Source organism: Bison bison, unplaced genomic scaffold (assembly GCF_000754665.1).
Source record: "Bison bison bison isolate TAMUID 2011002044 unplaced genomic scaffold, Bison_UMD1.0 scf7180017864291, whole genome shotgun sequence".
Taxonomy (NCBI): Eukaryota; Metazoa; Chordata; class Mammalia; order Artiodactyla; family Bovidae; genus Bison; species Bison bison.
In genome coordinates, this window is record NW_011494863.1 from 8531253 (window position 1) to 8546080 (window position 14828).

At 44.2% G+C, this 14828-nt stretch overlaps 2 protein-coding genes across 2 annotated transcripts in view; one reads left to right on the forward strand and one right to left on the reverse strand.

Moving 5' to 3' along the window:
• The window catches only part of STK32A (serine/threonine kinase 32A), a 131354-nt gene extending 128062 nt beyond the window's left edge, over positions 1-3292 (forward strand). Inside the window, exons 12-13 of the mRNA XM_010850474.1 lie at positions 1710-1774; positions 2195-3292. Of these exons, the coding sequence (XP_010848776.1) occupies positions 1710-1774; positions 2195-2288 (159 nt within the window). The 3' untranslated portion in view covers positions 2289-3292. The remainder of the gene's footprint in view (positions 1-1709; positions 1775-2194) is intronic.
• Positions 3293-8793: 5501 nt separating this feature from the next.
• Positions 8794-14828, reverse strand: part of DPYSL3 (dihydropyrimidinase-like 3) — a 117274-nt gene continuing 111239 nt past the window's right edge. The window contains exons 13-14 of the mRNA XM_010850475.1: positions 13277-13439; positions 8794-12017 (exon numbers count right to left, since the gene is read on the reverse strand). Coding sequence (XP_010848777.1) covers positions 11929-12017; positions 13277-13439 — 252 coding nt within the window. The 3' untranslated portion in view covers positions 8794-11928. The remainder of the gene's footprint in view (positions 12018-13276; positions 13440-14828) is intronic.

Sequence of the window (14828 nt, forward strand, 5' to 3'; positions counted from 1 at the left end):
AGATGCAAAAAGACTGATGCACGCCAGTCTGTCTGCCATGGAAGCTCATGACCTAAATCCTCTTTTTCTGCCTCCGGAGATTTCCACCTGCTCTAAACCCTTCAGATATTTCTGATGCCATTTGTACTTACATTAGTCTAATCACTGTTTGCTCTCTCATCCTGAAGAAGCGCATCCCAGGATTTTTAACCAGCAGTTTTCTTCCCAGTCACCTAAGACCCATTCATTCCTCCATTCTGGTTGCTCCCCACTCCTTTCCCTCATACTCTTTCTGGTTTATCATTTTGACTTGTCCATGTAGCTGCCCTTCTTAAGTTTTTCCAGTTAAAGCAGAGGAAAGAGAACATGTTGCACATGAGCCCTTAGGGCCAGGGTTGGGACTCAAGACATGTGCAATGCTGTATCACAAATTCATCTCTGAGTGTGCATTTCACATCTTTTTCAGAAGAAAACAGAGATATATGACAGAGAAAAAAAACGAGTAAATTTCTACATTTTATTTGATTATAATCTTGATTTTTAATGTTAAAATATTTTAAAATGTTAACATTTTAAATATTCTTCATGTTAAATTTTGTATAACTTTTGCTTATATATTTACTTATGTTTATATTGTACATATATTGTCTGTAAAATGTAAATACATAAATGTAGAAACATGTATGTGTATAAATATATATATAAAGTATTATATAAATATGTTAAACATTTATTTATATACTTTGATATAATATTTTAATGTTAAAATATTTTTTCCCAAATCTTACTCCAAGGAGCTCTATCAGATCACAGGGATTCCCCATGACTGATACTGGAAACCCTCAGGGTCACAAATCCCCCAGTTTGAGGATAAGAGGGAGGTGTAAGAGAGTCTTCTTTCTCTCCTTTCTTTTGCTTCCTTTGGCACTTCTCTGAAATTTCCTCTCCTTTTTTTTTTTTTTGAAAGCATATAATTTATTTATTTTTATTAGGATATAATTGCTTTACAATGTTGTTAGTTTCTGCTGTATGTATGGATAGATTGAAGATGTTGTACATATACACGGTGGACTATTACTCAGCCATAACAAGGAATGAAACTGGGTCATTTGTAGAGACGTGGATGGACCTAGAGACTGTCAGAGTGAAGCAAGTCAGAAAGGGAAAAACAAATATCATATATTAATGCATATATGTGAGCTACTCTCCTTTTTATAGTTTATTCTTCTAACACTTAAATATTTGTTCAGGAAAGGAAAAAAAAAAAAAACTCCAGTACTTGAGGACTTAGTATTTTCTAATTCTTAGATTTAAAAACAAAAATATTTTTTCCTTTGAGAAGAACATTTTTCATCAGAAGTTTTTTGGAAGGATTTTATTACAGACTTGAACCCACCTGTCTTGAAGCCATGGTTTCTTGTGCAAAAAGGCTGAAAGACACCAAGCTCATAAACCGTAACCCAGGTCTTCTCGTCCTTGCTGCCTCATTGTGGGGAGCAGAGAGTTGCTGTACTTTATTCTCTTTCTTTCCTATTTGCTCCTCTGTTAATCTGATTGTGGTCTCACTCTGGCTACAAATTTTCAGATAGCATCTATTTTGAGGACACATTGGTCTTCATTGATTTGGGCCACTCAGTTAAACAGACACTCAATAAGTTATTGGCTATTTGAGACTCTCCATTTGTGTACTAACTATGTCTCTATTTTTTTCCCCAATGTTCACCGGGAAGACATGCCTTCTTCAAGAGCACCTTGAATCTGTCCAAAAGGAGTTCATAATTTTCAACAGAGAAAAGTAAGTAACTCCTGGAAGAACAGCAGCTCAGCAAATGATGGACTGTTTCAGTCATATTTGACTTGCAATGCCTCGATATATTTTTAAACATTTTTTTATTCTAATTAAAAAATGATGCATACCCATAATAGAAAATCTAGAAATTTCATAAATCTTTTTTTTCTTGTAAGAGATTTCAAAAATTATAATAGGTAAATTAGCTTAGCATGAGCTAATTCTGCCTGTCCCATCAACACCCATCTGTTGATGGGACAAGCAGAAGAATGGGAACTTCAACATTTAAAATCAATGATATTTTTAAGAAGATTACCGGATTCATGCTTCTTTATAAATTGTTCAGCTTCATGCTATCATTTCAAAAGTTTAAATCTTTTATTTCTCACTTCAATGAATAAACCTACTTTATATTTTCCTTTTAAGAGTCAAAAGGGACTTTAATAAAAGACAAGCAAATCAAGCCTTGGAACAAACCAAAGACCCAGAAGGAGAGGATGGTCAGAATAGCAACCTGTGAAGTCCTCATCATCTTCTTGGGACATTTCCACGTCAGGAAGAGCTGACAATAATTCTCACCTCTCCACACCTCACACACCTTAGAAAATGTGAATGAATGCCTTGGGAAGGAGGCAGCACAGCACAGGGAGGAGTCCCTGGGTTCCTGGGAACTAGTTTCACAGATAACTGTGTGGCCTTGAGTAAGTCACTGAATCCCTTTCTCTGCTTCAGTTTGTTCATCTAAAACGAGAAGTTAATACTAGATGAGCTTAGCGCTGCCTTTCTACTGCCACCATCCTGTTACTCTTAATAGCCTCTATTTTTACTTTAAAAGGAATATTTGGATGTAGATTTATTTTTCCACTCCTAATTACACTGTGACAAATGGACATCGGTGGCTGATGGAGTGAAGCCATTGAGAGCTAGAAAACTTCATAAGGAAGCCAGAATCCTCAAACCCAACTGAATAGGAGTAAGGAAAGCATTCAGGAAGAAATGAGTGGGACCAGGTAAGAAGTAACACATACTGATGAGGGCCCTCCAGTGGTGTGCTGGACTTGAACAGTATGCCAGCTTGTATCAGCTAGTAAGAGCTGCTAGGCATAAATGCCCCAATGCCCTGTTCGGTGATGTGACATTGAGAAGTTGAAATTGGTGATGGTGGAAATATTTACACCATGGAAACTGGCAGATGCTACAAATAGGGCTTTTTTCCCCCTCCCAGCAAGCCAGTTCTGAAATATTTAGCACACCACTGGCCTTCTTCTAGAAGCATGTTCCTTGAGAACTGCTACCTCTTAAGACTATCAGAGACCTGGGTCCAGACAGGATTAGAAAGGAACATTGTCACATTGAAAACACGTCCAACTTATAGTACACTGACGTTGTATCTTACACGGGAGTTATAGTCTAAGTTAGAATGTGAGGTGAATTTGGAAGATAGTAAAATTTACCCTTGGACAAATCCCTTTAATATACATTAACATACGGTACGGAGAAGGCAATGGCAAGCCACTCCAGTACTCTTGCCCGGCAAATCCCATGGACGGAGGAGCCTGGTGGGCTGCAGTCCATGGGGTCGTGAAGAGTCAGACACGACTGAGCGACTTCACTTTCACTTTTCACTTTCATGCATTGGAGAAGGAAATGGCAACCCACTCCAGTGTTCTTGCCTGGAGAATCCCAGGGACGGGGGAGGCTGGTGGGCTGCCGTCTCTAGGGTCGCACAGAGTCGGACACGACTGAAGCGACTTAGCAGCAGCAGCAGTAGCAACATTCGGTGAGTATGTTTTCTTAGAGAAGCCCAATATCATTCAGGCTCTTCACTAATGAAACGAGTCATCTTTGATTCACTTTTTTGGGTCTCATTTTAAGCTAATACCAGATGCACTAAAATATTGAACAGATTATTCATGGCTTGGTAGACTAGACTCACACTTCAAACTGTGGAATGCCCACATATCTGAGAGGTCTAAGATCATGGAAACTGACTAAGGGAACAGCAATACCTGCTTGTGCTTACTGCAAAGAACGGCAGGCCAAATCGCCTATCTGCAATATTTTCTTTATCTGCCAAATACAAAGTTTAACTCGCCTAAGTTAAGATGTAACTCTACTCTCCAGATACACAGAAGATCTTTGCAGAAGAACTGTTTTTTGGCAACTCCCAGATGCTGCTGGGTGAATAGTAAACAGGGCTGGTGGGGGACTGTTGTAACTCTTAAGCCATTCAGATCATCAGAACCTTGTCCTTCCTTATGGAGCGAATGGGGCGCATCAAGGTGGCAGTAAGTGGTCAACAGGGGAGACCAGACAGGTGGAAACAAGCAGAAGTAGCAGACACTGCTACATAGGACTTCCAGAAGGGAGGTCACTCTGGGCAACTCAGCGTGAGAAGAAAAGCAGTGCTGAACTGTAAACTCAACAATGATGGTTTTCTCCGCACTGAGCTAACAGGCCCAGAACTTCTGGCCTTGAAAACCTCTGCTCTAAGAGTAACCACATTTCTGTTAAGAATTAAAAGCCAGATCCTATGTTCTGTTCGATTCCTTTTCTCTACATTTCCCCCACATCATCTGTCTGTGCTAGTTTTTCTCCCATATAGAAATTACGGCTCAGTTTCCCAAGGAGGGGGTTGACCAAATCTGTAAGGAGGTGACCAGATTCTGCTTCTCATTGGTCACCAGGAGTGTCAGGGGCCACGTGCATGTTTATCAACTTCCATCTTTCATTTGTCTGGACTCAAGCCCTGATGTGCGTGGACTCATCTCTCCAGTCACCTGGTTCCCCCTCTTTCTCTGACCTTGTCTATTATCATCCCAATGGAGAGACTTTGGGAAAGATTCACCCAAGGGCAATGGGATTAGCAGGGTCTCCACTGGGATGAGAGTTAATAATTTGTGCCATTTCATGTCTACTCAGTTAATATTGGGATAGGAACTCAATACAACTAGGTATTCTGTCAGGTGAATATCTAGTTTTTACTTCCAGTGACCTTCTTCTGTGCCTGCAGCACCTTTGTGGGCTTTCAGGAACCTTGGATCCAATGACTAGAGGGCACAGCCTGAGAGAGGTTAGGGTAAGACCTCCAGTCCTCACCAGGCTAAGGAGCCACAAGGCAGTTAAAGTTAGAAAATAAAATGCACTGCATCTATCAGTGTAGAAAACTGATCCCAAGAGACTCCACTGGATATTCTGAGTGCTAGGACAAAAGTTTCCCCAAATACAAAAGGATTCCTAAGTCCTTACCATGACTGACAGTTGTTGAAATCAGATCCTTGGGTTTCATCCATAACCTGGGCTAAAACTGACTACCCTACTGGGTGAAACATATCTAGGTTTATGACAACCAAGGCTCAGGGCTAAGAATTTTTTTTAAAAAATTACAAAAAATAGGGTGACTCTTAAATCCTTTTGTCTGGCATTCCTGGCATCGTATTTTCCCTCACAGGTCCCTTACCTGTGTGGAACGTCTGAAAAGTCTGAGCAGGTTTGCAAGTCCTGTTCTAACACACTGGCACTGCAGAGGGGCCCACCCACCCCAGCGCAAGCACAGGGACCACAAGTGGGTGGGTGGGGCGGCTCTGTGACCCTGTCCTTGACCTGAACCCCACGGAAGGAAATGCTTTGCTAATGGCTCATTCCCCAAGGGCAGCACTGGTCTTACCTGAGGGCACTGCTAGGGCAGAAATCAATGTCAAAGAACACAGAACACTGCTCTGTTAATGAGGGTAATTTAATTAACTGGCAATTAGTCTGCTTCTGATAGTTAGGTTTTAACCAGAAACAACTAGACTTTATATCATCATAGCTTTTCTAGCCCGGATGGATGAATAAATAACCAGGGAGAAAGAGCGAGTGACACAGCTAGCAGGGGCCAGTGGTGCTGCTTTTTGCTAACGCAGTAATGCTAAGGCTTATAATTCTTCAAGGGCTCAATGAAAAGGCATGAAAGAGTGAATTGTTTTAGTATCCAGTTGTCCCTGCATTCTGTCGACACAAATCCCTGTTTCCTAGAGACTCTGCCTGTGATCACCATTTCTTACAATCTCAGTGTGTCTGATATTTAACATTGTTAAAAATCCAAACCCAGTGTACAAACTGTGCTGTTGTGAATGGGTAACCTTTGCTGGGAAACCTGTGCTTCTGTTGAGCTGTAGCATACGTACCGTTAGTGTGCCTCTATGTATTAAAATGTCTTCTGTACACGGGAAGCCACTGCCCTTTCTTTGTCAGCCGTGTGTGTGTAATTGTTTCCCTGAGGGGTAGGGTTGTGGGTTCCCAAAGTCACCTGTTTCATTTCCATTCCTGCTGTGAGGAATGTCCTTCACCAGAGACAAGGAGGTATTAGAGATGGTGTTTCAGAACCATGGAATGTTAGAGATGATGTCCTACAACTATGAGATGTAGCACAATCCAGCTGATCCACGTGTGTAGAAACTGAGAACCTGACCCCTCCTGCAGTTACCTAAGGAAGCACAGCCCAGGACTCTGGATTTTGCCTTTCACTATGATCTTAAGGCTGTGGACAGTTCATGCACCTATTTTTTCAGCACTATGTCTTCCTACTCATCAATATCTTTGTCCTGTCCTATTCTCATTTCCAAGCAGCAGGTGGATGTTCCAAGCCCAGAACCCAGGATGGGAAGGTAACCAACAGCTCTGAACTCTTGCAGCTAGAAGCAACTTCTGCCTCGGGGAGGATCAAGGGGTCTTCCAGTCATCTCTCTGACTTACAACAGCCTAGCAGCCACAGGCTAGCTGGTTCCTGGGACAGGATCTTGTTAAGTCTTGTGGGCTTTGTTGTCCAGGTCTTGGGAAGCATCCTGTCACCTTCTCGGTGTCTGCTGAGCACAGGGCAGGATCTAGAGCTCTTTCCATTCTGAGGAATGCCTGTCCTAAGGACGCGACCTCATTTCTGCAGGCTGCTGTGGCCCCTTCATTCCATTTCCTGCTCATTTCCTTCCTCCTCCAACCAGTCCATTCTAAAGGAGATCAGTCCTGGGTGTTCATTGGAAGGACTAATGCTGAAGCTGAAACTCGAATACTTTGGCCACCTCATGCGAAGAGCTGACTCACTGGAAAAGACCCTGATGCTGGGAGGGATTGGGGGCAGGAGGAGAAGGGGACGACAGAGGATGAGATGGCTGGATGGCATCACTGACTCGATGCACATGAGTTTGAAGTGAACTCTGGGAGTTGGTGATGGACAGGGAGGCCTGACATGCTGTGATTCATGGGGTTGCAAAGAGTTGGACACGACTGAGTGACTGAACTGACTGTGAGAACCTGATGGTAGTAAAGTTGATACCAGAAAGTTCTTTCAAGCCAGAGGGACCTTGTTTTTCCTAGTCAGGGTTCTCATTCCCCACCTGGCTGATGTGACTCAGCCCTAATAGCTCCAGCATGCAGAGGTGTGAAAGTCAATGTGTGAACTGCACTAACTTTAAAAAAAAAAAAAAAAAACCTACTTCATCCCCTTTAGAACCCTGCAGGCTGAGCTCATTTTAAGCACTAACTCTGCTCTTGACACCTAGGCTAATCCTAAGGAGAGCTCCATTCTGCCACGATCATGAGCAGGGAAAGGTGTTTCACCCATCTTGAGTTCAACCCACAAAACAGGATTGTGGGCAAAAGCTTGTTAACCATGAAGCCTTGCACGTCACACTTAATAACCCCTTATATGCACAGAGGAACTTCTGATGTGGTTTCTGAGCTTCTGTGTTAAAAGTTATCATCACTCTGAGCTCGTCCTGAAGACACTGCTCTGCCAAACCAAGGTGGGGTGTTCATCACACACAAAATTCACCAGGAACTACCATTCCCTGATCCCCTGCCCCACCTACCCCAGTCTACACACAGGTACTGTGCCCCGCAGCTTGAGAATGGTACCGCGGCTACCTCCTTTCTTTCCTAGACTCCATGCCCCCCTCTTCTGAAATCACAAACTGATTTTCTTTGAGTTACTGAGAGTCCATGTGGTTCGGGTGGCTCCGGAGACCGTGTGTTACCAGATGTGGCCAATCCCAGGATCTCGCACACCATGCCAACTACAATGGAGTATGTGACCAAGCCGGACCAATCAAAATCAGCCTCCTTGGCCAGGAACTATCCAAGGAGCCTCTCCACCCCACTCCTGCACCCCAGAAATCGCTAATCAAGTAAAGTGCAAACTTGCAGGTGCTGATGGCCAGTTTTGCTCCCAAGTGGAATGAGCTTTCCTAAGAATGAAGCACTTCCTAAAGGCAAACAGAGCTAAGAGATGGAGAGAAAGAATGTTCTAGATGCAGCTATGCTTCAGTCTACCCAAATCTATCCCTGAAGTTTTCAGTTATATTAGACTTTAAAAAATCTTTTCCAAAAAGTTTTCTTAATAGGCATCTAAGATTTGCAATTAAAAATGTCTTACACAAGTTCTAATTGGATCCAGGACTGTTCCCCCAAAAAAGGGTTTAGTGTAACAGGTCTGGTGGAATACAGTGTGATACAGAAGGGTTCAGAACCATGAGTTCAGTAACTTTTGAAATATATAAAATTTCTGAGCCTTTAACTTGACAACATATGCTTTAAATGTCTCCAATTATTATAGTATACACATAAGATTCCTTAGGAACAGTCTGCTAAAGAATATACTTTGGCACATGCTTAGTTTTTCTCAAAGTCCAGGCTTTTAGAAGTAGAGGAAATGCTTTAAGGGAATGGCAAAAAAACAAAACAGAATAAAACAAACTTTTCAGGATCTGTTTTGAACTCAACTAGGTTTATCCCAGTTGACAATGCCTTTATATTATTGCTGAATTTGATGACCCATTAAAAATTTTAGTTATTCCCCAACATTTCAATAATAGTCATTTACCTCTGTGGCCAGAACAAAAATTCATGTGCAACTGAAAAGAGAAACTTCGGATTTTCTCAGGGTAAGGATTACATGTCCCTCTTACTAACTGCTTCTGTTCTCTTAAGCAGTTGTCACACTTCAGGTGGACAGGAACGACACAGAAGGAAGAAGGCTGGACAACGACGGCTGTGGTTTCAGAGTTATTTTAATAACCAGGTTTACATTAACAGTCACTTGATGAACTTTTTTTTTTTCCCCTTAATCTCAGCTAAACTCAAAACACAGTTTTCTTCACGGTTCAAAGCAAACAGCTCTCGGCGTTCCAGAGCTGCTTCACAGCTACCACAGGTCACAGGGAGAGTCACTGTCTGTTCATAGTCACCAGACACAGAACTGAACACCCACACACCATTTCCAAAGAGGGAACTTACAAGGGATGCTGGCTGCCTGGGACAGCCCACGTGTACACGGGGACTCGAGCTGGAGGTTCCAGGGGAGGAGGTCTGGGAAGCTTGGGCCAAGAAGCTGTTGGGAAGATTTCTCACGGGGGAGCCCAAGTCCAGGCTTGGAATGGACGCCTTTGGGGCAGAACATGACTCTTTGTATGGAGTCACAAAGGAAAAGGCCAGAGGATGACTGGACTTTGAAGAAATGCACGTTTGGGATAACTACAGCCCTGCTCTCTTTAGAAAACTTAGAGGAAATATCTCTAGGGGGGGTAGCTGATTTATCTAATACCTTCTCAATTACTAAAGATGGCGGCCATCCCAGAGAGAAGACCAGATAACTGCCATCCCCTCTTAGAGAGGGGCCAGGCCAAGAGATGAGACGGCCAAGAGATGAGACAGCCAAAGAAAGCTTGGAGGAGACGGAAGACCCAGTATGCCCTCCCACCCTCAGATGAGATGCCAGCGAATCCTGAGAGGGCTGTGGCTCACCATCATGTTCTCTTCCTAAACCCTTTGGACAGAGCTCTTTGATGGGTCTCATGGATCAGGGCATATTCGAATACAAATTTTACCTTAAGTAACAAAGAACCAGAACTCAATGTCAACAATATACTGGGAGTTTTCTTGGAATTCTCAGAAATTTCTGTGCTTGGAAAGTTACTAATAGTAAGTGAAGACAGGGAGACTTCCTCAGTTAAGTTGCCCGTCATGAATGCATATAGGGGTTGTTCCTTCAGCAAAAAAAAAAAAAAAATTGTGCAGAATATAAAGTTTTGGCTCAGTGTTTCATTCAGAAGTGCTAAACGCAGCCAATTTGGCCATGAAAGATTTATTTTTCAAAGCACATAGAGGTCGTGGGGAGGCTGAACAGGACTCAGGGATTAGATAAGAGCAGCAGACTGCACACAAGAGGATGCCTGGACTAGTCATTTATGTGTCTTTTCCTCCATCTGGTGGTTGTGGCTGGTACTGCAATGTACCTTAAAGCACAGCCCAGCCAATGAGGTATATATGAAAGCTTCTGATCTGACTAGCTCCCTCTGCCTGCAAAACTGTCATTCTGAGTTCTACCAAAGGCCCCCAAATCTCTGAGTATATAAATCTAGAGCTGCAACCTCCCCTTCGCTTAAATTTCTCTTAAGATAAAGGCACCATGAAAAAAGCCTTAAAAACAGCAAGACTCCTTTTATGAAAGGAAATAATCTTTTTCATGATTAGAACAGAAAAGTACATTGCTAGGGAAATCCTCTTCCTTGGCTATTTCCAAACTCCTTTTTAGCCATGTACCCCCTCTTCTCTGGTCTTCAACTTACTAAAACCTGCAGAGATAATGGCTTCTCCTAAGCACTTGAAAGGTGTTTGCTCTTTCCTTGAAAGTACTTAGTTCACAGGGTTTCAGGACCTACCAGCTGGAGCCCCTAAGCACCGAAGTCTGATACCGGGTTGAATATGTTTTCCCTGCAATATGGACCTCAGCGGGATCACGGAACTTGCTCCAAAACTGAATTTTCATAAATGGAACGATAGGGAATTGGACATTCAGGTCTGACCGACAAGGCAAATGCTAACACTAGGCGAATTTCTTTTACGTGTCATGTCACGTGGAAACTCACTGGGAGACTCTGGTACTGAAACAAAAAGTTCCCCCACGGGGTATGCTAAGGGAAATGGCAAGAGATGGTTCAGAATTGACAACCGCGGCAACAGAACGTGATCCTTTTGCTTCAGACTGCCTTTCTCACAACTCTGCTGCCTCCCTTATGAGCCGAGATTCTCTGTTAGTAATAAAAGCTAGGGAACACCTAAGAAAACAAACTTCCAACAATAACCAAAAAAAATCATATTCAATAAAAGATGTGCCTGGATCTTAGGAGAGCAAGAGAATCACTCACCCCTGGCAAGAGAAGTCCACCTCAGCTCCAGGCCTAACTTGAGAAGCCTCTTGCTTGTCTCCATTTAATGAGCTTGAGAGGTGATCGCCAGGTGTTTAGAGGGAGGTGTTATTTAAGTGCGGCAGCCCTCCCCGCCCCGGCCGGCGCTGTCCTCCCAGCTGCTGCCTTTTAAGAGCACCAAAGAGGCAGGGAGGGCAAGAGGAAGAGAAAGGTCATTGCTTCTCTCTCCTCCTAGTTCCCAACCCAGGAAAGAGAAGAATTTGAAAGCAACACTGAGAAAGAGGCCCGACCAAACACTGGCATGACCAAAAAGGTGGAAGCAATGGTTGGGTTTTGGTGTTTTAATAAAATGTTCCAAGGGCTAAAATCTACTAGGAGAGGACATGACAGAGTCCCGAACCCGAAGATCGCCTTCCTGGTCTGTGGACCCCAGGGGCCCGTGGTGGAGTACCAGCTGCCCCGAGCGGCCATCTTTCGTGGAAATTAACATACTTCATCAACACAATACACAAGACCCCCTATGCTCACCCACCCGCCTCCCCCGTCCACACCCTACCCCAGCCCCTCTGAGCCCTCCGCCTTGCTCTGGGTTCCCACCACCCACTCACCCCAAATAACCGGCGTCCCTTTTGTTCATTTTCCTGCCGTCCCCACTTGTCTGTCCCCTTGTCGTAAGATGCAGCACTACACACGCTCTCAACACTATATAGCAGACGCTTTGCCTTAGCGGCCCAATTGCATGCATGTAAATGGGGGGAGGGGCGTCAAACAAATCCAGGCTATGCATCAACAGAAATCAAAGCAATATTCGTAAAGCTAGGCAAGCGAGCGTTAACATTGGAGAAACATAAGGCTTGAGGCTTATTGATTCTTTAGATCGAAACTGTTTGGATTCGCTTTCCTTCTTAAATATTGGTGTACCATTTTGGCTTCAAAAGAATCTCTTCTTGCTTCTGCCCCTCTCTTTGGGGGAGGGGTCGCTTAACTCAGGGATGTGATGTTAGAACGCCCTCCAGGGGGCGCTACGATGCGCTTGCTGGCCGAGCGGACCCCCTCATCCACTTGGGTGCCTGCAGGTGACAAGAAATTCCCAGGGAATAAAGGGAGGTGGGGGTGTGGACAAGAGAGAAAATGGATTAATTTGAAGAGCATAAGATAGTAAATGCCCTCCTCATCTCCCAAGAAACTTCCATTTCAGTCTGTCAGGTAGTCCAGACTTTCCGTACCCATTCTCCTGAAAACAACCCTTTGCAGGAGAAGCCAGATTCTTATTGGATTTCATCAGACCCTCTGCATCATAACAATGACAATAAAAAGAACAACGGAAGTGATATGAAAAACAGCTGCTCATGTGGCACTGTGATAAGCAACTCTGAAGTGCTTCTCAGATCATCTCATTCAGTCCTCATCACGATCCTGGAAGGGGGTACTATTATTACCCCATTTTACAGAAGAGGTGACTGAGGCTGTGCGAGATCAGGCAACTTGCCTGTCAGGGTCTCACAACTTGGAGTGGTGATGGTCTGACCTGGGGATACAGCTAAAATGAAATATGCACTCCTTTTCAGAAAGTAGCCACACAAAAAAAAAAAAGCTTAGGCATGACAGTAGTCAGGGAGCAATGAAACATGGCAAAAACACAGAAAAATTTCAGGCAACTAGCATATGTGATCTCTGATACTGTCGCCTCAAGTTTTAGCATTTTTCCTCCCTCTTCCTCCCCTCTGCCCCCTTTTATCTTTTCCTCCCTGTTTTCCCATTTCTCGCACTTCTTCCCCACACAATTATTGTCCCTTTACATGTGTCTTTCTCTTCTTATTATCTCACTTACCTCACTTCAAAGTTTTCATCAGAGAGATGCAAATCTACACTTACTGGTTATCTACACTATGGTTATGGAGCAGTTGAACATTTTCTAAGAACATCAGAGAGTTCTTAAAGATTCATGATATAGCTAAGCCATGGTAAATGTTCGTAGCTGTGGCTAGCATTATTATTATGACAAGGAAAGGGAGAAGATAAATAAAATCCTAGGCTGGAAGAAGCTATTGCAATTTGAGCATAAAAATTATCTATTAACCTGGGCAATGGAAAGAAAATATACTGCGGAGCTCACCCAATCTAAGGCAGAAAGTCATACCCAGTTCATTAGGAAACCATGCCGTCCGGCCCCGCCCTCGCCCCGCCCTCGCCCCGCCCCCAGCAGGTGTGATCTCTAAGCAGAACTGGTCATCTTTCAATCCTGATGTTCCATCTAGCTGAACCTTGGCTTCCTTTCCCGCCAGGACTTCTCTTTGGCTCAGCAAACCATCAGCTTGTCCCGACTCACCTGACAGGCTAAATCCAGACTGATGCAGGTTCCTCACCGGCGGGTTGGGCCGCGTGGGAGAGCCCCGGGTGGAGCCGGCGGGGGTGCTCGCCTTGGGCGTAGTGGTCAGGTCGAACACCGGCCCATCGTACATGCCCCTTGGCACAGCGTGCAGGTCCGCCATCTGCAGCAGAGAGAGAAGGCACCCTTTAGTCTCTCAACAGCCAAGGGTCTGTACCAGGCAGCACAGATGAGGCAGTGAATCAAATGTGTGTAGTGAGAGCTAGAAAATAATCATATTATTTTTCAATACTAGGGATGCAGTGTACAACATGATAAAGGTATTTAACACTGCTGTCCATTAAAAATGAAAGTTGTTAAGAATGTAAATCCTAAGAGAGGAAAATGTTTTTTCTATTCCTTTGTATCTATGAGATGATGGTGTTCACTAAACTTATTGTGTGAATCATTCCACGTAAGTCAAATCATTATGCTGTACACCTCAAACTTATGTTTGTGCTGCATGTCAATGATATCTCAGTGAAACGGGAAAAATTAAAAGGTTATTTTAAGGAAAAGAGAAGCAGTATAAAACAAAGTGGGTGTTGTGATAGAGACCATGGAGGTGGCGGGTGAAGGCTGCTTCTAGCTAAAGGTTCTAGCTAAAGGTTCAAAGGTGCTTGTGTGGGACCTTAAAGGGAGGAGGCTGGGGAGGCAGAGTGGCGGACCGATGGCAGAGTTCTCAGCAGAGGAAACCGACAGTGCGAACATTAATGAATAGAAGAACCACCTGGGTGGCAGAGCAGACTGGGTGGGAAGGGTAGCAGTTTGAGACGAGGTCCTTGCTGGCAGGGATGTGTCCCCGTGGGGGCTTCATCCTCATGCTCCTCAGCACAGATCAGAAGCAGCAGCTTACGGGGTCTGACCCACTGGCCTCTGGCTGTGGCTGTGCGCTTGCCCTGGGACCGTGGAGCCCACCAGCAACACCACCCAACTGCAGGCTCTGTGCCAGGCATGGTGTGACGAGGGCTCATGGTTTCACAGGAAACAGAGTGCCTCCCTCAAAGGCACTCACAGTCTATTATGCAAACACTGCAAGACCACCCAAGGCAGCATAACAGCCAGCATGCAACCTTCACCTATTTCTTATCATTGGCCAGAGGCGAGGCAATGAGGACAGGCCACCAGAGAGCCTGACAGCACAGGACGGCCCATTGTAAGACTCCCAGGAAGTCACACAGAGCCGCCCCTCTCCTCCAGCAGTGACTCAGGCACAGGTGCAGAGACAAAGCTCATCAAATCTGCAGACGCTCAGGATTCAGGTAAGAGGATGACTACATCTGGACTCCTTCAAAACCTCGACCAATAACTGATTTTCATCAACATTTCTTGGGGTCCAGAGGCAAAGTCACATTCATGGAGATACAAAGCTGACATATAGGATTTCTGAGTGTCTTTCTCTTTTCTGTTAGGCCAGAAATGGACTGTAGAATTCTACTCCATGTTACCTACCTTCAAAACGACCACTCATAGAGAAGGATGGGAAGGGGACTTAGAGCACTATCATTAATGA